General features: G+C 37.2%; 1 protein-coding gene across 1 annotated transcript in view; it reads left to right on the top strand.

Annotated features, from left to right (window-relative positions):
• The window catches only part of LRP1B (LDL receptor related protein 1B), a 1,749,164-nt gene that overhangs the window by 694,871 nt on the left and 1,028,656 nt on the right, over positions 1-25,637 (top strand). The window contains exon 6 of the mRNA XM_064287257.1: positions 3,986-4,148. Coding sequence (XP_064143327.1) covers positions 3,986-4,148 — 163 coding nt within the window. The remainder of the gene's footprint in view (positions 1-3,985; positions 4,149-25,637) is intronic.

Consider the following 25,637-nt stretch of genomic DNA (forward strand, 5'->3'; position numbering starts at 1 on the left):
AACACATCACTGACAGAAATCAATGGGGTACTCACCCATCTTCTGGTACTCCATTGCAACTTCTCCCAGCTCACGTTTGCAGAATGGCTTCAAGTGCAGCCGTTAGCAACCCTTCTCCATGGCTATCCAAAGTCCTTATCTCTTCCATAGCTATTGTGGAGGTGGTGGCAAGTCGGTTTCCCTCGGCCACCATAATCCTTGATGTGGTGCTCTTCTGGACCCTGATATGCTTACTCCAAAGGAGCAAAATCATCTCATTGCAGAATGCCACGCACCACCCAGTCCACATCCCTACTCATGGGGCCGTAAGCTGAGAACACACTATAGAGTACCTCTGCAAACTTCTGAGGTACAGGGAAAGAAGCCTTTAAAGGAGTGATATCAGCTGGGTAGGAAAGGCATGGGGTTACGGGGAAAGCTGTGTAGCTTCTCAATGACATCAACTTTGCTGGTGATCCAAACAGGAAGGGCTGATTTTCTTTGCATTAAAACAATAAAAATGTAAATTATAAGGGATATTGGTTTTCCCTCTCATGCTGACATTCATCACCTTAGTACCTTGATTATTTCCTTTTTCCAAGTAACTAGTGTAGCTAGTTGACTTCATACAGCAACAGGCTTTTACCCAAGTTCTCAATTATTCCCTAATCAGGTCTCTATCGTTTCCACTTTCTTAGATATGTGGTATGTGAATGCTTCGGGACTCTTGAAGGTGGAGTCTGGGCTAAAACATGAAGCAGACTCAGGGCTGGTCCATGGCAACACAGATCTGTGGTCTCAAACAACCAATTCATTACAGGCTAAAGAAATTGTGCCCTCATCCTTCTTTGTAGGGATATCCACAAATGAAGAGAGCCACCCATTTAAAAGACCATCACCTCCGTCTTCCCAGAGTCAATCTGAGGCAATAAGTGACAAAAAGACACAGAGGGAACATAAAGAGCAAGAGAAAAAAGAAGATCCTAAGAAAAAGAAAGTACCTTCAGGGGGCTATTTATGGAAAATAGCCCCTACGGCTGGCAATTAGTTTTAAATTGCTGAATGATCTCTCACAGCTGGTGATGGAAACTTCATGGACAATAGAAACTGCTCATTAGCATCCCCTCTCAAGTGGTGCCCAGGGCATGTGCCCTGCCTGCCGAACCTTAGCTATGCCTCTGAGTGCCTTTAATTCTCATGTTTCCTGTTTCATTTTTTCCCCCCTCAATCTTTCCTTCTGGCCAAACCAATCACTTATTTTTCTTTTCTCTTAGAATACTGTTGACCCAGTAAAAAAAACAGTAATTCATTCGTTTGGGATGAGGTCTGCTTAAAAATCCCTGTAAATACACTGATTTATCCAAATCAAAAGAATCATCCTCAATACACTTGCTGTAAGACTGTACTCGTATATACCCATTCCAAATATGACAGATATTAGCCCTTTAAGATAAAGACCTGTAGACAACATTCCTGGCAACAATCCTGGCTTCCTGTTTTTTTCCAACCATATGGTTATCCTGACAGGTTTCTGTATTACTCATGCTTATTCAATAGTAAAATCTTGAATTTAGACAGGCTGGCTTGTCTGGCTAGTGTTCCAAAGGACCTGAGAGCTAGAGACAGATTTTTTATAATTTGTGATATTTTACCTGTTTGTGGCCATAGGCCCTCAACTGATCCACTCAATTCAGGAGCTGCAAAACCATCCCATCTTTATTGTCAATTGTTGGGGAAAAGCTACTAAAAACAAAATCTACTCCCAACAAGAAAACCTCTCCATAAAAATAGAAGAGAACCCCCAAAGCCATGGGCCCTGGACACTCTGTTAACCCAGAACTAAAACCATTCCCAAAGCCCACTATTCAGACAAAGATTAGACTGGACTATACAACAAAATGATACTCGTGAAGAGTGTGCTTCTTAGTTCAATTGGATACATGAGACCAAAAAAGCAGCTCCTGTCTGGAGGCAGGATGAAAAGGCAGGAAAGGACAGGAACTGGTTGAATGGACAGAAGAAACACAGGGTGGAAAGAGGGAGTGTACTGTCAGGTTATAGGGATTGAAACTAACGTCACATAACATTATGTGTATAAATTTTTGTATGAGAAATTGACTTGAGCTGTAAACTTTCATCTAAAGCACAATTAAAAAAAACAGAAGAGAAAGAAAAGTCCTGTTATTGAATAAGCATTAAACCGCATGCGATGCATCATAGGCAACTTGCTAAAGAGATGCTAAGACCGAAAGAAATCTTAACGATTATATAGGTGAGGGGATACACTCGGTATATTCATATTTTACAGATAATTGCTAATTTTCTAATCCTTCTGGCCTGGAGATAGGCCTCGGCCACCCAAGTTCATTTTCATCTCCTTCCAGGAAAAACAGGCAGGTAAAACATAATTACCTGAAGTTATATTTACATACTTTTTTTTAGAAAGACAAAGAATTTACAAGTTATCTAAGGTGAATTCTAAAAAAGGCAATGGAGGAGGGGAGCTTTCCCTCCCACCCCCACCTTTTTGCCAGGGGAGTGTATCCATTTAATTTCCATTTGTACTTGTCCTCACACATAACTGGAACTCCCACAAACTTGCTTTCTCTACCTGGCTTTGACACTTGCCATTATGAATGATAATGCTGACACATGCATCCCTGCTAGTCTTTCTGTTGAGAGAATATCGTTCACTAAAGCAGCGTGTTACTAAGGAAATATTTTGAGGCATAAAGCAGGAAGAACAGGCTCCTATTGTAGAAAGAGCCTTTGCTTAGTCAAGTTAAAGCAAAAAGATATCAAAGCATACGTTTCAAAAGTTAAAAACGTGACTGTCATGACAAGCTAGAAAGAACATGGGTCAAAAAATTACTTAAAGCATTATTGAGGGAACCAGTAAAATTGTCAAACTGATCTAAGAGCATTAGTGGAATTGGTTTTTATAGGCATTTTAAAGGAAAAGAATATTTGAGTAAGATTTGTAGGTTAGCTAAAACTCGTTAGTGTCTCATAGGGCAATGAAACAATAAACTTTGGGATTACTGTTACTACCAGATAAATATCTAACAATTAACGTGTGGTTTCACAGTGTATAAAAAAAATAGTTCTGATCAAATAGAAAATAGTCAAGTGAAACACAAATACATTTTTCTAAGGATGTGCTGTTCAAAGAGCAGCCGCTAGCCACCTGGGTTATTTGAATTTAAATTAATTAAAATAAAATAAAAAATTAGTTTCCCATTCACACTAGCCATATTTAAAGTGCTTAGTAGACATATTTACCTAGCAGCTTACCTTACTGGATGATGCAAATATAGAATATTCCATCATTGCACAAAATTCTATTGAATAGCTCTCTTTGGTGAATTAATTCATCCTTGAGCAGGCCTGTTTTACCATGTCCGAGACCCTTCCTTTTGCTTTAATTTCAACTTTTGGATTTTTTTTTTTTAAACATAGGGATGGTAAAGATCTCCTTTTCTACCTTCTCGGGTCTTCTTTCTCTCCCTCAGCTCTACGCTCTCTCTCTTTTTTTTTTTAATAGAATATGATCTAAGAATAAGGGTTTGACCTAAATTCACAATAGGCATTTACTTCTCTTAATATTTAGAATTTAGCTGTGCCATTGAACCTGTTATGCATAGTAGGTTGAATGAACCATTTTGGATAAATAAAAAGCAGGAGAAAAAAGGTTTTCTTATAAATACCTATAAAAAAAAATACCTATAGTTCAGGATTTAGAAACTCTTTGTCTAGGTCATCCTTAGTGCTCGCATACTAATAAGAAAGGTACCAAAAGCAAGAGGTACCCCTTATTTTTTACAACATAAACTACTTATTTTAGCAAAACAAGATATTTTCTGTTCAATTTTTTATCATAAAAACACCTATACATTTGCCATGTCTTCCCTGCTGATTTGGGTAGATTTATCAACTGTTTGACTTCTGTTACTAGATTTGCAATTGTAATGAAATGATTTTGTGCTTTTTTTTTTTTTTTTTCCAGATGTGCAACAAATGGCGATTGACTGGCTAACTAGAAATTTCTACTTTGTGGACCATATCAGTGACCGGATCTTTGTTTGTAATTACAACGGGTCTGTCTGTGTCACCCTGATTGACCTGGAGCTCCATAATCCTAAAGCAATAGCAGTGGATCCAATAGCAGGGTAAGAAACTCTTTTTTTATAACGTTTGATGCAAAACGATTTCCATTAAAAAAAAAAGAAATCAGAGTCCGGAAAGTGTTGTGGAAAATGACTAAAGACTCAACTTAAAAAAAAATTGTTGATTATAACAACTGTATTGCAGGATAAAAAAAAAAAAAAGCTATAGCTCACCATGCAAAAGCTGGGTAATACTAATTCTTGACCACATCAATATTGCAAGCCTAACTTAATGCATACGTCCCCAAATTCTCACAAATTACTTGTGGTCACCAGGGAAAAGCATCAGAATAGTTTTAGGCTGAAGAGAGGAAACTTTAGATATTTATCAGTAGGAGTTGTCGTTAGCAGCCTTCAAAAATGTTACTTAATTGGACCTAGAGATTTGTCCTGCATAACATTTAGGATTTATAAAAGGGGCACAACGGTACTTAGTAAATCATTAAGGGTCTCTTAGTTGAAACTTCAAACTTTTACCTCTCTAACTACTGGTATCTAAACACTACATTATTATGGAAATACTGAATTCCTCGTTAGAATGCATCTTCATGCATTTTTAACTGTTTTTGCTAGCCTCTTGATTGGTTAAAAAGAGCTCTTATCTTATCTGACCTTTTTAAAGCTAATAAGCTCATTAATATTTGTTAATATTTCACATTTGTCAAAATATAGCCAGAAAATACATACAACTTTGTTCACAGGATTGGATAATCAGTACAGGAATTACGTTTTTAGTTTATAAACAATGTAGTGTTATTAGAAGTGGGAGGGAAAAAAGTGTAGAGGCCTATAAATTTCATTTTTCACCAGTCATTTTGGGGCAAGGATGCTTTTGTATTAATAATATACTGCATCACTTTAATTGGAGGAGCTGTTATCTTTTCAGAAGTAAATTTTTGCAAGGATTTCAAAATTGTAATTTTATTCCTGTTATTGTTTTAGTCGTCCCCAGGCAGTTCAGGCTGAAATGTCTGATGGAACACATCCTAAACTGCCATAAGCCTCCATTCAATAAATGGGAAAATATTTACGGAAGAAACAGCTGTCATCCATATGTGGACTTTTGTCACTCTTTACTTAAAGTCTGATTGAATATTAAGATGCATCATCACAATGGTTCTGATTTTGACAAGAACAGCTTGCACGTAAGAACTTTGCTAGGAAGCCTGTGTAATATAATTCTGGAATGCGGCTCTATTTGTATTTGCAGCAGATGGTTACTTGACTCAATCTGACTGCAGCGATGCTTCAAAAGACATTAGTAAAAGGAGTTGTATTTAAACTGATTTGTTTGGGCTGTTGGATAAGGGTAGAAAGAATTGGAAATTTACAAATGTGCTAACAGCATCCTTTCTGGCATCCTGTTTAGAAATGTATTTGCTTGCATGTTCTTCCCTGGATTTCCCAGCTGAATTTTAGATTAGCCATTAGACAGTCTTGTCTGTCGAACATGTTAAGAGCTGAAGCCCTTGCTTTTCTTCCTTCTCCCTGGCACCCTTCCTCTTCTCCATTCTTAAGAACAAAGATCCGGATATTCTTTACAAATAAAAATGCCAATCTTAAATGTAATATGTGAGCACAATCTCTCTTTCCGAACAGCAACGTTATTTTACGTTCTCGGGTTTCCTAGTTCTCCTTGTCATTCTGTGAAAGAACCATATTTTGTCATTTTTGTCAAAGGAATTAGGAGTAGAAAAGCCCCCCCATTGTTTGCACTTATTCTCTGCTGGATTCCTTTGGGCCTAGTAACTGTTTAAATATAATTTTGTCATGTCTCATTTGTCACAATAGGTTCTTGGGAATTTTTTGTTTGAGTTTGCACTGTCTCTAGCACAGTTTTACAATCATAAATCGCAGAAATCAGAGGTGGGAAAGCTTTGCTCTTTTATAAATACAGGAGTGCTTGTCATAGAGCATCTTCAAATATAGTCTACTTTTTTTTTTTTTTTCCTTTTAATGTCAAATATTTGGCTGGGATTAACATGATGCCACCTAGGGAAGGAACAATGGATTTTTTCTTTAACTTCTGCTTTTTAGTCTGCTCTAGAGTGACTTGGGTAGTTGAGGTTAAAACATCTTTGTATAACTTGATAAAGGGGAAATGTTGCACATAGTAAAATTTCTCCTACCTTTTCGTAGTTGTACAGGATGAAATATCTTTGGTTCTGCCTGTTATCACTTTAGTTCAGAACATATAAGAACATCTTAAAAGTCTGATCTGACTCTTAGAATATCCCCTTAACAGATACAAAAACGAAGGAAGATTTGCCTCATGACTCCAAAGCCTGCATTGACAAAAACATATTTTCAAACCAAACCAGACCTGTTGCCATCTTGTCAATTCTGACTCATAGTGACCCTGTAGAACATCGTAGAGCCATAGAGTTTCCAAGGAACAGCTGATGAATTTGAACCGCCTACCTTTTGATTAGCAGCCAAACGTTTAACCACTGCACCACCAGGGCCCCATTTTACTTGGCCGTAAATTTGATTTCACTTTTCATTTAAGAATCCTAAGAACCATTGCAGTTTTCATTTTTAGTATTATTTTAGTTTTCAGTGGGTTGAAATTTTATTACTAGTTTTCTATGGACTGTAGTAACGACTTGAATTAGGTTCCAGTTTCAAATCTGCAAATGGAGGGATTGTTTACCAACCGTGTGTGTTCATTCTCTTGGTTTCTAGTTGTTGACATTGATTAGTAATACAGACTATTTTTATGGAGATGCTTTTTGAGATTTTCTTATATTTTTCAAATGTTGGCATTTCTTTCTTTCTACTGCTTCTTGAATTTTTTTTCCAAAATTACTCCCAGGGAGTTATTAGAGTTGGAAAAAGTGTGGAAATACCCAGTTCAATAAATATCAAAAGTAGCATTTCTGAACAATACATTAAGGAATTGTTATAAGAACATAATATATGTTATGAGGGCACTACTCTTTTAATAGTTAAGAGCTTACTCTGGAGTCAGTCTTCCTGAGATCAAATCCTGGTTCTACCAATTACTCTGTGACTTTGGCTACCTCTTAGTATTTTTGTTTTCTCTTCATATTTTATGCACTCAGACTTCCTATTTCTCCTTGTCGTTATATGAAAGAACTGTATTTTGTCATTTTTGTCAAAGGAATTAGGAGTAGAAAAATACGAATAATGGTACTGTTTCCTTGCAGGACTACTGTAAGAATTAAATAAGGTTAAACATATAATGCATTTTGACACTGGCTGAGTTGTAGAATATGTGAAGTCTTGTTCTTCATGTTGCCTCACAAATAATTACTGGTATTTCCAATATTTATAATAGTGTTATGAATAGGACAATAAGGCCCATATCCCACTCCATCACAGGTGATCTTTTCACTCCCAGCCATACTCTTTTTGTACTACAAACTTTCCTACAAATGTTTATTTCTTATAGACTAAATTTATTATATAATAAAGTACTGAGAAAGAGGAAGGCACTAAAAATAATCAAAACTCACCAGAATTTGGACATAAGGTTTATTCTGAGCAGTTATCCTATATGCATATAGGGAGGCCATCTTGATTCCGGCAAAAGCAAATGGCTCAGAGATGGTAGGTGCAATGGGGCTTATAAAGAGAGGAGGAGGGAGAAATAAAGAAGATCAACTACATGATTAGTTGAATCCTGCCTTTCCCCCTTTACTGAGATCAACTGATATCAGGTTACTCCTGCCCTGGTAGCTAATAATTTGCATCCACTTGCAGCCATAAAGCTTTCTGAGATTTAAATTAGGAAGCAATGATTCGAGAACTGTATATTTCTAGCAGGATAAAACAAATTTACGTTGCTATGAGACAGTTTCTGGTAGGCTTTTACAGTTTGGGCCAGGCTTTTTATGGTTAATATGTGGTTTCATAGATAAGAAAAACCTTAGAATCAAAAATGAGGAAAAAAAATGCTGTACAGTGTGGGAATAAAGATGAAGTGTATGTAGGGTATTGTAAGTGAAAAGTTCAGAGCATTATGGGTATGAGGAAGAAGGTAGAGTAGAAACACTTCTTTAGCAATTAATGTTGTGCATGATGTATCTGGATTGCTTTCAAGATCTTTCAATAGATAAGAGTAAAGAACAAAATTCCTTCATAATTACTTTTGTCCAATGAACTGTATTTTTGCAAATGACATTGCTTCAGTATTAATCAGGTATTATCTGGGCCTAATATTTTTTTTTTTTTAATAAGGGTTGTAACTGAGGGCAGGAGTGGAGCTAATCTATAATTTTGTATCTAAGGTGTGCTCCTCAGCTGCCAGTTAAATTAAAATCATTACATTAGACTTGAAACAAGAGCGCATTTCACCATGAGTGTGAGATTGTTGCAACAATATTGCAAGGGAAGGAAGCAATTAATCTTATGCATGTTAATTATTAGAAAGACAGAGTAAAATTAAAAAAGATGATTTGGTACTGAAGTTGGAGTTGAAAATTTGGGAAACATATTTTTGGGGATTTGACATGCCATGTATAGAACCCAAATTGAAGAGTTAGGTGAGATATCTAAACTGAGGGAGAGGGGAATCTCCCTTGCGCAGTATTAAGAAATTAAATATACTTCAAGTAGCATGTATACCCTTTCTATTTATATAGGAAGGGGTCTTTGACTTGCAGAGAGTGAATGTCAGACTGATCAGTAGGATATATTTGTGAACCCATGACCCCACGTTAGTAATGAGGGAGAAATGTATCATCTTTGTTTTCTACAAAAGCAGACCATCTGCCAAGAGACAGGGGAGTGAAGCTCAAATCTCAGAAGCTGAACCCACACGAGTGATGACATTATTTAATAGTAGTAGATTCTTTCCCGTCACCCTCTTGGATTCTCACTGTTGATGAAACTAATTATGGTTGAGAAATTAAAGATGGCATCAAAGTTAATAGTCATCAGGGAGCAGTTGAAATTCTAATCTTAGATGCTATGTGAATGTGGGAAGTGAGAAATGAAGGAAATTTGCCTATGCTCATGAAGGCAGTTTTGTGATCCTCAGGGTAGACATATCGGTTTTCTCACTTCTGTCTAGGTGATTCCCAGCACAGCCCAGGTTCCAAATTGGAGCCTACGCTCACTAATTCACTTACAATGGAATATACATGGAATTGTTACAGACCTCTAGCTAGTAAATTCCTCAGGCAAATTAAATTTAGAAATTGTGCATCCCGCACCACCACTCTGTTGAATTGATTATTGGAGAAGGTACCAAAATTGCTATGGGTTTACACAGAAAGAAGCATCTAAAGATAATGCCCCCATACACTATTTTTCTCCCTGTATGGATGTCAATCCTGGAGGGTGGCGTGTTTATCTGCAATTCATAACTGCCTTTAATCCATTGACATTCATATTCACATTTTCATAGATCGCTGTAATGGATTAAATTGTGTCCCCCCAAAACATGTGTCAGCTTGGTTAGGTCATGTGTGGTTGTCCTCCATTTTGTGATTTTCCTATGTGCTATAAATCATAATCTCTGCCTGTGGTTGAAGAGGATTAGGGTGGTATGTAAACACTATTGCTCAGGTCACATCCCTGATCCAATGTAAAGGCAGTTTCCCTGGGGTGTGGCCTGCACCACTTTTTATTTTATAAGAGATAGATGGAAAGGGAAACACGCAGAGAGTTGGGGACCTCATACCAAGAAAGAAGCACCGGGAGCAGAGCGTGTCCTTTGGACCTGGAGTTTCTGTGTGGAGAAGATCTTAGTCCAGGGGAAGATTGAGGAGAAAGACCTTCCTCCAGAGCCGACAGAGAGAAAGTCTTCCCCTGGAGCTGACATCTTGAATTTGGACCTCTAGCCTACTAGACTGTGATAAAATAAATTTCTCTTTGTTAACGTCATCCACTTGTGGTATTTCTGTTATAGAGCACTAGATGACTAAGACAATTGCGAATTGTAAATCTAGGTCCTGCACATAGCAGCAGTTCTCAGGCCTCTGCATTCCCATGCACCCATGTATGAGGGAACATGCAAAGGATGATATTTGCTGACTTCTTCTTATACTTAGTGTGAGATTTACACCCTATAATGGCAGTGTTCCCAGACTTATAAATCTGCATTAATTATTCCAAAATTTTTACCAATATGTTTTTATCTGTAGCTACAGATTCAAGTAGGTATAATTATAAAATTATTTATAGTTCTACGCTTTCGTCTATTTATGTTGTTGTTCTTGTACTGTTGAGTTCATTCTGATTCATGGCAACCCTATGTGTTGCAGAGTAGAGCTGCTCTCTCTGTCTATGAAAAAAAAAAAAGAAAAAATGCCAAACCCATTGCCTCTGAGTCCATCCCAACTCATAGCAACTCTACAGAACAGAGTAAAATTGCTCCATAGGGTTTCCAAGGGGCAGCTGGTGGATTCAAACTGCTAACCTTTTGGTTAGCAGCTGAGCTCTTAACCACCGTGCCACCAGGGCTCCATAATCTATCTAAATATCTAAGTATTTTCCTATTTATCTTGATTCACCAGAACCCTGGTGGTGCCCTGGTTAAGTGGTCAGCTCCTAACCAAAAGATTGGCAGTTCAAATCCACCAGCCACTCCTTGGAAACCCCATGGGGCAAGTCTACTCTGTCTTGTAGGGTTGCTATGATTCAGAATGGACTCAATGGCAACAGGTTACCTTCTCTAAATGAGTCTAATCTTCTTGGGTGGTAGTTAGGTTTGTGGGGAAATATCTAAGCAGTAAGTGCGTATTGATGTAAGCCAGTTTACTAAGGGCCCCAGGACAGTGAAATGCTGACACTTTCCAACCCAAATTTCCTTTTCAGGAGTTACTGATGGGAATAGGCAAGACCACATGGGTATTCAACTGTATGTTTTTCTTGTCTGCACTGATTTTGAACAAAGTCAGTAGTTCAAAGATTCTCTCAAATCTGTACATTCATATTAGCTTTTTTTACCTATGACTCAGATTCTTCTCATTAATTATTTCATTTTATTTTTTGCATGATTCCACCTCTATTTAATTTTTTCGCCAGGCCTTTCCTCAGTTGGAGGTTTGTTTATGGCACTACCTTCAATTACCATCTTCTTCACTTACAAATAATTTTTTTTTTTTTTATTACATTGTAATTAGACTGGAAATAGAGCAGGGAAACTTGGTGTGATTTGTGTACAACCTTTACTGGAAACTTAACTCAAATTGGTTCAACTCCCACTGAGTTCTCAACTCCTACTGTTCTTAAAGGCAAAATAATGCAAAATATCACAATTTCAACTGGCTTTATTTGTTGTGCCAGCTCTCTCTGTCTTTCACTCTACAAGTTTTTATTATCTGTTAATCTTATCACTAAATTACTAAATTCACACACCATTTTCTACTAATTCTACTCTATTTCTTCTCACCTCTCAAAAACTCCCTATTAAAGAGATTTCTTCTCTGAATTCCCACTCTGATAAATGCTATTCACTTAGAGAAAGTAGCAGTTAAAAACTAGCATATGTAGCTTAAACCATGAAACAATTTACTATCTCACTTAAAAATCTAGATTTAGGACAGTCCCACTCTTGGTTACTTTAGTGGTTCAACAATATCATTAAGAACCTGGGTTCTTTCCACCTCTTTGTTCTGTTATGTGATGTATAATATATTATTTTCAAGCTAACCTCCCTGTGGTCATAAAGTAGCATCTGAAGTTCCAAGGATCCCATCTAGAAACACAGTATACAGTGAAAAAAAACAAACAAAACAGTACTGTTTCTTCCTTGGTTGTGGAAGAGTCCCAAAATAAGCAATCCCTCCTTTCTTCTTGGTCAGAACTGGGGTACCTTCCCACCTAAAACAAATACTGTGTAGAGAAATGAGACAACCCTGTTGTATTAGATGACTTTTACCATTGGCATACGGAGGACAAAAGACAAAGGGAATAAATTTGGGCCCTAGGTAATTTAGAAGGGAAAAAACAGGGCTGAGGAAGGAAATGAACCAACAAGAGCTACTATAACCATTCTTGTGCAATATTCCTTTCTCACATGCAGTTATCTTTCCTTTGTTCTTCTTAGGCACTGAGGGGTTTCTTTTCACATAGCTAAGCCAGTTTGGATTATAGACAAATGTTTTCTTTCAATCCTCATTTCCTCTTCTAAGATATCTTTTCCTTTTCTTGTAGCCAAGGTCCTTTAACCTCCTTCTGAGAAATATTTTTCTTACCTCTTTTCAAGGCAAATGACAAGCTTTGGGTTTTTTTTCTTTGTTTTTTCAGGAACATTTTATGCAATATTGAGAAGAGGTTGGAGTGGGGGATTTCTGCATAATATCCCTAGTGTCCTTCCTTTATCTTTAAAGACATAAATTAAGAATTCGGTGGTAATTTTTATTTGGTCATTCGTCAATATTTTTAGAAGCCATGTATTTATAATTCAATTTTTTTTTTTTTAGGGTAATATTAGAGCCCTGGTGGTGCAGTGGTTAAGAGCTTGGCTGCTAACCAAAAGGTCAGCAATTCAAATCCACCAGCTGCTCCTTGGAAACCGTATGGGGAAGTTCTGCTCTGTCCTGTAGGGTCACCATGAGTCAGAATCGACTTGACAGCAATTTTTTTTTGGAGGGTAATATTAAGTAAATTATTGTTTCATTTATAAAATGATCCTCAAATGATACAAAATCTTTCTTACTTTCTGCCAGAGAATAGCTTGCATACTGGAAGAATCAGTGCCATTATTAGAAAAAAAAAAAATGTATTCGCAAGTATTTTTAATTTATTTCTATTTGTTTCTTATATGAATTTCTATGACAACAAGAAGTAGAAATGAGCCAATGGCTACTGCTTTTTAAAGTATCTAGACAACTCTCTTGTATTACAGTTGTGTATCAAATAGCAAATATTACAGTAAGATATAGTTACTTTAATTTACCAAACATACACACACATTCCAAATATCCAATAAAATATGAAACACTGACTTATGTGAAATTTCTGAGGTAAATAATGAGCCAGGCACAAAATGCTGTTCTCAAAAAAACTGGGAGAATCTTCTTTGTAAACACCACAAAGGGAAGAACAAAAGTTAAAAACAATAAAATAAATTCTTGACGTTGTCCTCTTATGCATTACCACTCTTTAGAACACAACATAAATTCAAGATTTTACCATAGGCCATGTAATTATATTCAACAACAAAAAGGTTAAAAAAAAAATCAGTTTTTATGCTGAGTTATATTTTGTTCTGCTTGACTGCTGAGCTTTGCAGGACACTGAACCAAAACTGATATTTTCCCTTGAGCTAGACTCTTAGTGGGTTGACTTGGGAGAAATTGGCCTGGCTTTAGGGTCAAGGTGGATGTTTTTCAGTGTCAAGAAGTTTTTAGCCAGGATTTTCTTTCTTCCTTTTTTTTTTTTTAATCATCCAAAGGGGAAAGGAAAGCATTGAGTTTTAGTGATACAATTCTCTTAGTAAGCACTAAAAAAAGAAACTAGAGGTAAACAATTAACTACAGGGAAAAAAAAAAAAATGTGCTCAAGGACATCCTAAAATAATTTAATACTTTTTGGGAAAAATAAAAACAATTTTTGTCATTGTTTTTCATAATGATTAAGTACAGTAATGGTAATATCATCAACAACCAAAATATTTAGTAAATTCCTATTATTTATTTCCTGGTGTAAGTCTGGTTTAGTTTGGCAAAAAATGTGATTAAAATGCAACAAAAATAAGTGTTCTAACCTTCTGGAAGCCTTCAGTCTAGGTCCCAAAACTGAATTTAGAATTGAGAGCCTGATTAATTTGATTATGTATACTACTTAACTAATGGATTAATCTCATAAACTCAATCTTGGACTTTGGGAATCCACGATGACCTAAACCAAAAAAAAAAAAACACACACACACATAGCCATCAAGTCGATTCCAACTCATAGCAACCCTATAGGACAGAGTAGAACTGCCCGTTTTGGGGGCTATAATTTTTATGGGAGAAGGTAGCCATGTCTTTTCTCCCTTAGAGTGGCTGTTGGGTTTGAACTGTCGTCCTTTCGGTACCAGCCAAGTGTTTAACCCACTATGCTACCCAGGTTCCTAATGTACAAGGATCATAGACCTCTAAATTGATAACTTATTATGATTCTCTGCATTCATTTATTTTGCAATATGTTGCTAAAGGAGACATGTAGTAACAAATGCAACCTTTTTTATGAATGCAATACTTCCTATTTTGTTTTGCAAATTATTTTTTGTTTTTTGTATTTCAGTTTGGTAAAGACATTTCAAACGTGTTCATACAGATGAATTTATTAATTAAATAGTCTGCTTAAGAGAAGTGTAATTTTCACAAAGCACACACTAACCTTTGAATAAATATCAATAGAATAATCTTATAAACTATATTTCTAGGATAATGATAGTTGTTTTATAAATTCCAAAATTGCAACAAAATAAAGCTGTACTTCTCACTTATATATGATTCTAGTGAGGGTGTTACAGGTTGAAGGACAGCTTTCTTCTGTGGGTTATCCAGGGATCGAGGGTTTTTTTTTTGTTTGTTTCATTTTGTTTTGTTATTCCATTTTGTAGCTCCAGAATTTCAAAAATCTTCAAAATACTCTGTTCCCAACTAGTAGAAAGGGGGAAAAAAAAAATGGAGAAGCCAAGCCTACTTCTTAAAAACCTCACCCTAAAAATGACACGTATCACTTGCACTCATATTCATTCTCCTACCAAAGACTAGACATAAGGCCACTAAACAAACAAACAAACAAAAACGTTGCTGTCAAGTTACCTCCAACTAATGGCATTGCTATATGTGCCAGAGTAGGACTGTGCTCCTTGGGGTTTTCAATGGCTGATTTTTTTGGAAATAAATCATCAGGTCTTTCTTCTGAGATGCCTTTGGGTAGACTCAAACCACCAGCTTTCCTGTTAGTAGTGAGCATGGCAATCATGTGTACCACCCAGAGACTCTTAGATGTATGACTTCAGCTGTGTACAAAGTGGGTCAAGGAAGTATAGCTCCTGGCTAGGCAGCTGCTTCCCCATGACACCACCATTCTATAGAAATAGGAACATGTATTTTCAACAAAAGCTTTGTCATTTCAGTCAGAATCTTCTCTTGTAGCTAACAAATATTGATATGCATTCTTCTTCCAATACATAGAATACGCTACGTTTAGGTCAGGGTGCAGGAACTTCAGGTGATGTGCAGTTTTACTATCATGTCCTTTGTGGCTTGTTGTACAGCAATCTATGAACCAAAAGACAAAATATCTGTACTTTGCTGCTGTCTCAACATATATGAAGTGATCTAGCAAAGACAGAATTTAAAAAATAAAGAAAACAAAAAAAAAAGCCTCTCGTTTATAAAATGGGAGACTGAGAGGCATACAGTGGGCATTAGCCCGTAACAGTAAGGCAATCCTCCCAGGAAAGCAAGGTGAAGACCTCTTGCCCTACTAGTGGTAGGTCACTCATGTATATTCTTATTCTTTTCTCTGTAGACATCTTCCTTGTTAATTGTTCTCCTTTACCTTTACTTCCAGGTTCGTTCTAGTCTGTTGTGTTCCATACTATATCTGAAGTTGGTAATGGAGAATATCCTCTCTCTGGTGGCTGTATATATTTCACAGACTCTTTCTTGCCCTTGCAAGTTGTTTTGAGGTTTAAAAAGAAAATGTGTATTGTAAGCTAGACTCATGGCTTTTGGAGTTATAAACTCCCTTGAAAATTAGTAGAACCTTTATTTCTTTGCTTCCAGGTAGTTCCACATACTAGTAACCTTACTCAAAATTATAGTCTATACGTAATTATCAAGGCCAGTTTGTTTGTTTGCACCTCACCCTTGTGGCTTTCTTTTTTCAACTTAGTGGTGACTACTTTGAAGCCATCTGAAATAATGCTTCCATGGAAAGCAAACACTTTTTTGTCTGAAGGTTATATTTTTTTGTTTAGTTGAAAATTCTCAATTAGCTTTTGCTGCTCAAAGCCATTTTTAGTGTTTTACTGTTTGGGTTCTAGAAACAGTTGACATTTTCTAGACTTGGGAGGCTGCCAGCTTTGGGACATGCTTTATTCTCATTCACTGTTTTCTCTCAAGCCAGCCAGTTCTTCCCTACATTCATTTCTTTTGCAATATATTACTAAAGGAGGCATATGGTAACTAACAAAACTAATATTATACTTTCTAACTTCTTTCCTTAAATTCACAGGCTCAATAAGCATTTGGTTTTCTTTGGAAGGTAGTGCGAGTGACATTTTTTATCAAAATTTTTTGACCCCAAATCTTTCCAGTCCCAATAACAGTTTCCCAACTTCTCACCATCTTATCACTAAGGCAATCTTACATACTTTAGTTTTTTTTTTTTTCATTTTTTTATTCTGCTTTAAGTGAAAGTTTACAATTCAAGTTTCTCATTAAAAAAAAAAAAAAAAAAAACCATGCACACATTGCTATATGATCTTAGTTGCTCTCCCTACAATGTGACAGCACACTCCTTCTGTCCGCCCTGTATTTCCCATGTCCATTCAACCTGCTTCTGTCCCCCTCTGCCTTCTCATCTAGCCTCCAGATGGTAATGGCCCACTTAGTCTCATGTTTCTACTTGAGCTAAGAAGCATGCTCCTCACCAGTATCACTTTATGTCTTATAGTCCAGGCTAATCTTTGTCTGAAGAGTTGGCTTCTGGAATTGTTTTGGTTTGGGGCTAACAGAGACTCCAGAGACCATGACCACTGGGGTCCCTCCAGTCTCAGGCAGAACATTAAGTCTGGTGTTTTTACTAAAATTTGAGGTCTGCATCCCACTTTTCTCCTGCACCATCAGGGATTCCCCATTGTTTTCCCTGTCAGAGCAGTCATCGGTAGTAGCTGGGCACCATCTAGTTCTTCTGATCTCAGGCTGATGGAGTGTTTGATTTATGTGGCCCTTTTTTTCTCTTGGGGTCTTATTTTCCTTGTGTCCTTGGTGTTCTTAATTCTCTTTGGTCCAGGTAGGTTGAGACCAGTCGATGCATCTTAGATGGCTGCTTGCTAGCTTTTAAGACCCGAGACACCATTCACCAAAGTGGGATACAGAACATTTTCCAAATACACTTTGTAATGCCAATTGACCTAGATGTCTCCTGAAATTATGGTCTCCAGACCCCCACCACTGCTATTCTGTCCCTCAAAGTGTTTGGTTGTATTCAGGACACTTCTTAGCTTTTGGATTAGTTCAATTGTGCTGACTTCCCCTGTATTGTGTGTTGTCCTTCCCTTCACCTAAAATAATTCTTGTCTACTATCTAATTAGTGAATACCCCTTTCCCTCCCTCCCCACCCTCGTAACCATCAAAGAATGTTTTCTTCGTGTTTCAACCTTTTCTTGAGTTCTTATAATAGCGGTCTCATACAATATTTCTCCTTTCACAACTGATTAATTCACTCAGCATAATGCCTTCCAAGTTCATCCATGTTATGAGATGTTTCACAGATTCATCATTGTTCTTTATCGTTGCTTAGTATCCCATTGTGTGAATATATCATAATTTGTTTATCCATTCTTTGGTTGATGGGCACCTTGTTTGTTTCCATCTTTTTGCTGTTGTGAAGAGTGCTGCAGTGAACATGGGTGTGCATATATCTATCTGTGTGAAGACTCTTATTTTCTGGGATATATTCCAAGGACTGGGATTGCTGGGTCGTATGGTAGTTCTATTTCCAGCTTTTTAAGGAAGTGCCAAATCAATGTCCAAAGTGGTTGTACTATTTCACGTTCCCACCAACAGTGTATAAGTATTATTTTGTGTTTTTTAGATTAATGACAGCCTTGTTGGGGTGAGAGGGTATCTCATTGCGGTTTTGATTTGCATTTCTCTAAGGGCTAATGATTGTGAGCATTTTTTCAAGTATCTGTTAGCTACCTGAATGTCTTCTTTTGTGAGATACCTGTTCATATCCTTTGCCCATTTTTTAATTCCGTTATTTGTCTTTTTGTTGTTGAGGTTTTGCATTTTTTTTAATAGATTTTAGAGATTAGACACTGATTGGATTTTTCCTAGCCAAAAAATTTTTACCAGTCACTAGGTTGTCTTTTTACTCTTTTGCTGAAGAAGTTTTCGGATGAGCATAAGTATTTGATTTTTAGGAGCTCCCAATTATCTAGTTTCTCTTCTGGTGTTTCTGCATTGTCAGTAAGGCTAGTAATGTTGTGTCTGCTGTTTATGCCATGTATAAGGGCTCCTAGTATTGTCCCTATTTTTTCTTGCATGATCTTTATCACTTTAAATTTTATATTCAGGTCTTTGATCTATTTTGAGTTAGATTTTGGTGTGTGGTGTAAGGTATGGGTCTTGTTTCACTTTTTTTGCAGATGGGTATACAGTTATGCCAGGACCATTTGTAAAAAGACTGCCTTTTTCCCATGTAATGGACTTTGGGCCTTTGTCAAATATCAGCTGCTCAACGGTGGATGAATTTATGTCTGGATTCTCAATTCCATTCCATTGGTCTGTGTATTCATTGTTGTACCAGTGCCTAGATGTTTTGACTACCATGGCAGTATAATAGGTTCTAAAATCAGGTAGTGTGAGACCTCCCGCTTTGTTCTTTTTCAGTAATGCTATACCTCTCCAGGACGTCTTCCCTCGTTATCTGATGTTATTGACTTTCTAACAGAAAGACTCCCTTTAGTATTTCTTGTAATTTTGGTTTAGCTTTCACAAATTCTCTAAACTTCTGTTTGTCAGGAAGTGTCCTAATTTCACCATCATATTTGAGAGACAGTGTTGATGGATATATAACTCTTGGCTAGCAATTTTTTTTTACACCTTCAAGGCTTCATATATGTCATCCCATTGCCTTCTTGCTTGCATGATTTCTGCTGAGGAGTCCGAGCTTAGTCTTATTGGCTCTCTTTTGTAAGTGACATTTCTTTAATCCCCACCTGCTCTTAAAATTCTCTGTTTATCTTTGGTTTTCTCAAGTTTGATTATAATATGTCTTGGTGACTTTCTTTTGGGATTTACCTTGTATGGGGTTGTATGAGCATCTTGGATAGATATCTTCTCATCTTTCATGATATCAGGGAAGTTTTCTGCCAACAAATCTTCAACAATTCTCTCTGTATTTTATGCTATCCCCCACCGCGTTCTGGTATTCCAGTCACTCGTAGGTTATTCCTCTTGACAGAGTCCCACATAATTCTTAGGGTTTCTTATTTTGTTTTTTTTTAATTCTTTTATCTGATTTTTCCTCAAATATGTTGGTACCAAGTGCTTTATCTTCAATCTCACTAATTCTGACTTCCATTGCCTCAGTTCTGCTCTTATGACTTCCTATTGAATTTTCTAATTCTGAAATTTTGTTGTTAATCTTCTGAATTTCTGTTTGCTGTCCCTTAATGGATTCTTGCAGCCTATAAACTTGTCATTGTGCTCTTGTTTAATCTGCTTAAGTTCCTCTAATGCTTTGTCTGTGTGTTACTTGGCTTGCTTTGCATTTTGCCTGATCTCCTTCCTGATCTCTTGAAGAGTCCTATATATTAATCTTTTGTATTGTACCTCCGATAATTCCAGGAAATTATCTTCATCTGGAAGATTTCTTGATTCTTTGTTTTGGGAGCTTGCTGAAGCCATTGTGGTTTGCCTCTTTATGTAACTTGATATTGACTGTTGTCTCCAAACCATCAATAAGTTATTATATTTATTTATTTATTTTATGTTTGCTTACTGTGTCCTACCTTCTTTTGGTTTTGTTTTGATATGCCCAAATAGGCTGCTCAAGTGAACTAGTTGGATTATCGGCACCTTTGAAGTTCTAACATCCTGTTACCAGGTGGTTAGAGCTGTTACTAGGTATATGAGCCTGGGAGTTTGTTCATTTTTCTTCTGTCAATTCAGATCAGGCATCCAGGTAGTCAGTCACAAAGTGCGTGGTGCAGGCTCTCACCTACAGTCTTAGATGAGCAGGGGTGATTGGTGTAAGCACCGGTATCTTGGTGCAGAAGAGGTCACATGCTGAGCAAGGCAGGGTGCTGACAATCACCTCTGATTGTCTGTAAGGAAAGCATGTCTCTGTTCCCTGGAGAGCATAGGTGGGTGGGTTTTGCAGCCAGACTATGGGCACCCAATGCTGTTGGTCATAAGGAGTGGGAGGCATCACTTATTCTTGGACTTCTGTTGTGGGTGGCTAGGTATTGTGGGTGGAGCCACCAGTCTTCAGGACCCTGTTGTGGGTAGGTAAGGATGCTGCTTAATAGGCAGAGTGCTGTCAAATATCATGAACAAGTCTCTCTAACATGTAGCTGAAACCGTTGAAGTTAGACTTCTGGTATATACGCTTTTGTACTGAGCTAATCAAGGCCTATGCTGTTGTAATTGGTCCACACAGTTCTGTGCAGGGGTAAAAGTCTATAGACCCCTTATGCCTGTGCCTAGGCAAAGGAGCTGTTTCTGCCTGAGTTCCCAGCTTAGAGGAGCTGGCAGATTATTATTTTTTTCCCTGTTTGTTAATTTGTTCCCTCTCCAAGGCTGAAGAATGGCTCAGGACAAGTGCGGGTTCCTTCTTCCAGCCCAGGGAATACAGCAGGCTGGGACCCCGTGCAGAGTGGGAAGGGAGCAGATAGGTGGGAGAGAGGTTTTACCTGAAGGGGTATTTTTTGGATCCACAAAGTAGGTTAAACACAGGTACTTATCTATTTGCCAATTGAGGCCGCTTCTCACTTGTTCTGGAGGGTTGAGCAGACTCTCCACCGCTTGTTCTTTCTGGATGTGGAAAATTCATCCCAAACACCATTGCTTGCCTCATGGCACTCGTGCCAGCAGAATCAGCCTGCAGTTGCTGGTTCCTGCTGGGTCAACTCTGGCAGCTCCTCACTGCTTCTGAACCATTTCTCCCTCCCCTGCCACTCAGTCCGATTCCTCAACTTTGCCTTTGATGTTCAGGGCTCCTAGCTTGTCATGTATAATTGATTTACTTGTTTTTTCAGGTCTTTGTTGCAAGAGGGACCACAGGAAACATCTGACTACTCTGCCATCTTGGCCTCACCTCCTCCATACTTTAGATTTTTATTAAGGCAATACCGTACTGTGGTACCAATTTCTGAATTTTTTTATTGTAACACCAGCTGCTAAAAACTGTAGTAAATCAACAAAATAGAAGTTTATCTCTCACTCAAACAAGACTTCCATGTATCATTCCTAGTTATCAGGCAACTTTTCTCCACATACTTTTCTCCATATGGTGATTCAGGGATCAAGGTTCCTTTCCTCTGTGAATCCTCATACTTTATGGCCTAAAATCTCTGATTTTAACCAGATGAAGGAAGGGAACATCTGCTTTTTAAAACCCCCAGCTCAGTGGTGACATACATCGCTTCTGTTACATTTCAGTAGTGACACCTAGACCCTTGACCACATCTGAATTTAAGGAGCACTGGAAAATACCTGGGAATTTGCCTCTTAGTAACAGCTTCACATTTTGGAAAAGGGGAGAGCATCAGTTTCTGGTTGACAGCTTACTGTCTGTGCCACTGTAATCACTATCTGGTTTAATTTGTTTTTTGACTTTTGGTGACTCTAACAAAATTAGAGCATGTTAAAAGCATATTAAAGCCTATGTTTTGGAAATGTAGCTCAAATTGGGTAGGTAGTCTTTATCCAAAGGGTTTTGCATTCCCCTGCAAGTTCATAATTCAGTTTTATGTTTACCTTGAATGAGTCATTTTCATTAGATTCTTCCTTTCTCTTGAGACATTCAAGAATCCACATCATCTATTAAAAGATTGTTTGGCAAACATACAATCAGAGAAACTAGCAAATTACACCCTACCCAAAGAGTGAAATAATAGGTATGTCTACATTATGACAATTTTTCTAAATAACTGGTGCAGATTCCTTACACCTAACTGCACTCTTTGCTGGAAGAGCTAGAGAAAGCATGAGTATATTTATTTTCAGCCTTTTTTTCAGACATCAAAATGCTTATTTTTCTTCTGTTTGTATTCCTTAAGATCTCACTACTACCCCCAACTCAGAACAGCTTTTATTTTCCAGAGTAGGTTTCTTGGATGTTATCTAATAGGTTCTAGGTTATTATTTATCTTTGTTTCTTTCTTTCTTTGCTTATTTGTTTTGGAGTGTACTCTGAAAAAATGTAGTGCTTGAAGTAGTGCAGCCTGATAGTTGAAGTCAAGATGGATTATTAAGGGCTGGAGAGGTAACATTAGAGATGTAAAAGAAAGATAAGGCAGTCGAAATATTCTAAGTGTAGTATAATAACTGTTGGCATTTTAAGACTACATTTGAAACTAAGTAGCAGAAATCCCAATTCCAGCTGGTTAAGCAATAAATAAATGTGTTATCTCAGATGAGAGAAAGACCAGTGAAGGCAAAGCTTGGCTGCATCCAAAACCAGTTGAATCACTGGCTCAATGATATTTTCTGAGAGCCAGATTCCTTCCATAGCTCTGCTCTGCAATCCACAGTTACATCCTAATTCCTTTCTCCCCATGGTCATCAGGTTACTGACAGCAACAATTAAGGAAAATTGCTTCCTTATTCTCATCAAGCAAAAGACACGGAGAAACCTGCCTTCTCCCCACCCCCAAATATGGACTCACTTTACTCTAAATAGGCCAAATAATGTTACTTTCTCATCCCTGGAGCAATAGCAATTACTAGTGGAATACCATGTGCTGGTTGGCTTTGGATTAATCAGAACCTACCCCCCCAGGAACTATAAATGCGTTCAATTTTCCCTGAGTCATGTAGGCTTTGGTGGTTGTGGTGGGATAGTGAGTGATGGCTATCTGAGCATAATACCAACTTTCCGTTAGGGAAAGAAAAAAGAAGTCGGGGAGAGAAACTGGGTAGCAACCAATAGCCTCTACTTTAGGGTATATATTAAGACGGATTCAAAGAGAATGAAAAAGAAGTGCTTGGAAGCAATGTTTGGGAATAATTGCTGTACAATGTGAATATCTTGAGAGCAAAATCTCATTCTTCCTGATTGATATTTTAAGGTTCTTTATCAAAACTGGAAACCCTGATGGCATAGTGGTTAAGTGCTATGGCTGCTAACCAAGGGATCAGCAGCTTGAATCCACCAGGCTCTCCTTGAAAACTCTATGGAGCAGTTCTACTCTGTCCTATAGGGTCACTATGAGTTGGAATCAACTTGATGGCAATATTTTTTTTATTTTTATTTTTTTTGGAGGTCTATGTAAACCCTGCATACAGTAGATAAGAGTGGTAATGACAGTGATGATGATGACAAAAATGGTGGTGACTTGCATCAATAACATCAGTGAAGGTGAGACCTCAACAAAGCAATTATTGAAATTGTAGCTGTCCAGCATGCTTTTTATTTGAAGCATTCTAAATTATTAAAAAAAAAAAAAAAAGTTTATTCCGTAGGGAAAGATGGCATCACTCACTGGTAACTTCACGATAAATAAGATGAAGCCTTAGTTGATTGAAGATATGGAAATTTGGGTTAGAAAATAACACTAGCTGATGAAAATTCTGCCTTTTTTAAGATCCTCTTCTTCTTTTAATGGAGGCCTGGTGGCACACTGGTTAAGTACTCAGCTTGAACCCATCAGCTGCTTTGTGGGAGAAAGATGTGGTAATCTGTTTCTGTAAAGATTTACAGCTTTTGAAACCCTATGGGACAATTCTACTCTGCCTTACAGCATTACTACAAGTCTGAATCAACTCACAGTAGTGGGTTTGGTTTTGGTTTTCTCCTTTTGATCTATATATATTCTTATTATTCAAAGATAAATATTTGAATAGGATAAGTAGATTGGTACTATATAAGATTGAGTTTGCTTAATAGGAAAAATCTATTTTAAGTCATCCCTTTTTCTTTTAAATCTACTTTTATAGAGTTCTATACATATTAGATTCCATGTACCAGTCAATGTTATATTATGTAATTGAAAGAACAATTTCAAGTATATTTTGTTAAAATTAAGTACATTAGAATGAATAATAGCGAATATAAACAGCTCATAAAATTTGCTTTATTTTTGTAATCTATGGGATTAAAGGCTAAAGTATGATTAATTGTCAATACAACCAAAATCCCATTTTTCCCGAATGAAGAAACATTCATTTTAGCAGTAGTATTATGAGTAAATTTAAAGGAACAAAGTCCCTTGCCTTAAACACCTATAAGTAATATTATTTTTCAAAACTTACATCTAAGTTATGACATTTCCTGAGTAATCTTATTAAGGACTTGAGTTGGGAAGGACATTATATTTTTACCATAAAGATTTTGTTAGGGTTCGTATTTAAGAGTACGTGCAAACTAGCTAAAACAATAGTATAATGCAATACCTTATTGAACATGCTACACTATCTCCTTGCCTTTAATGAATTGATGCTGAATAATCCACATGAAGTCCACACTGAGCTTTGCTCCAGGATGGAAGTGATTTTACTGAGTATATTCTCATATATTATCTCAAGTACCCAATAACAACTTTTCACTGGATCATCATTTATTTAAAGACTAAGCTGTTTTAGTTTTGTATATGGAGTAGTGGAATCAAAGGACTAATTTTGCATTACCTGTCTTCTTTTCCTTTTGCTTTCTGCTACAAGAGAATGCAAATTTGCTGTGTGATTGGGCCCATTCTCTTTAAGAGAGAGAATAACGCCAGCATTACTGTTTACTTTGGGTCAGTCATTGTTCTGAGCACTTTATCTGCATTGACACATTTAATCTTCATAGGTCTTGTGATGTAAGTAGTAAGCACTATTACCCCCTTTTACAGGTGAGGCTGGGGAGGTGCAATTACTTGCGATGGTCAAAGAGCCAATAACTGTTGGAATCGGAATTCAGACTCAAGCAGCATCTTGCACAGCCTGCAATCTTGCTCACTATACTATAACAGTAATGGGTCAGCTGGTCAACTGGGAAAAAGGGTTAAGTGAGATGGGTTGTGGGGAGTGTGGTGAGCCAACATTCAGGTCATTACTCAGCCATGAGGAAAATGGAATTTGGAAATATGCAATGTGGCAATTTTATACCTTAGCATGGGACAGCTTTACGTTTGCCTGTGTATCAGCTCCATGAAGGTGAATAAAATTGCTCACTGAACTTGTTGCTGAAAATGTAAAGGAAGAGAAAATAAAATATATGTTGTGAGTAATCATATGACTGTACTTGTGGATTGATCAGGAAACAGATGACTGATTTTAGAATAATTGTACCTTTTCTGCTTTAGCACTGACTTCTAAGATTTCCACTTCCTCAGTTACAGTCAAATTCTAAAATGCCTTTCTTTTCTGTTCTCTGTGTAAGCACTAAGATAGAAGTCCTGGGTGAGCCCTAGTCTCCTTGACCCAGCTACTTCATGAATGGAAACTAAACACTTTTGGAAAGAATCGTTAACCTTTTTAAGTCCATAGAAGTACTATTAAATAGGGTTTGAAAGAGTTTCCCTAAATGCATAGCTTACAAGGACAGAGAAAGAAATCCACCCCCACCCCCGTCTGTTACCATGGTTACCATGATGGGACTCTATCTTCTCATATCTAGTCAGCCCTTGTTAA

This window comes from Loxodonta africana, chromosome 6, assembly GCF_030014295.1.
Source record: "Loxodonta africana isolate mLoxAfr1 chromosome 6, mLoxAfr1.hap2, whole genome shotgun sequence".
NCBI classification, from domain to species: domain Eukaryota; kingdom Metazoa; phylum Chordata; class Mammalia; order Proboscidea; family Elephantidae; genus Loxodonta; species Loxodonta africana.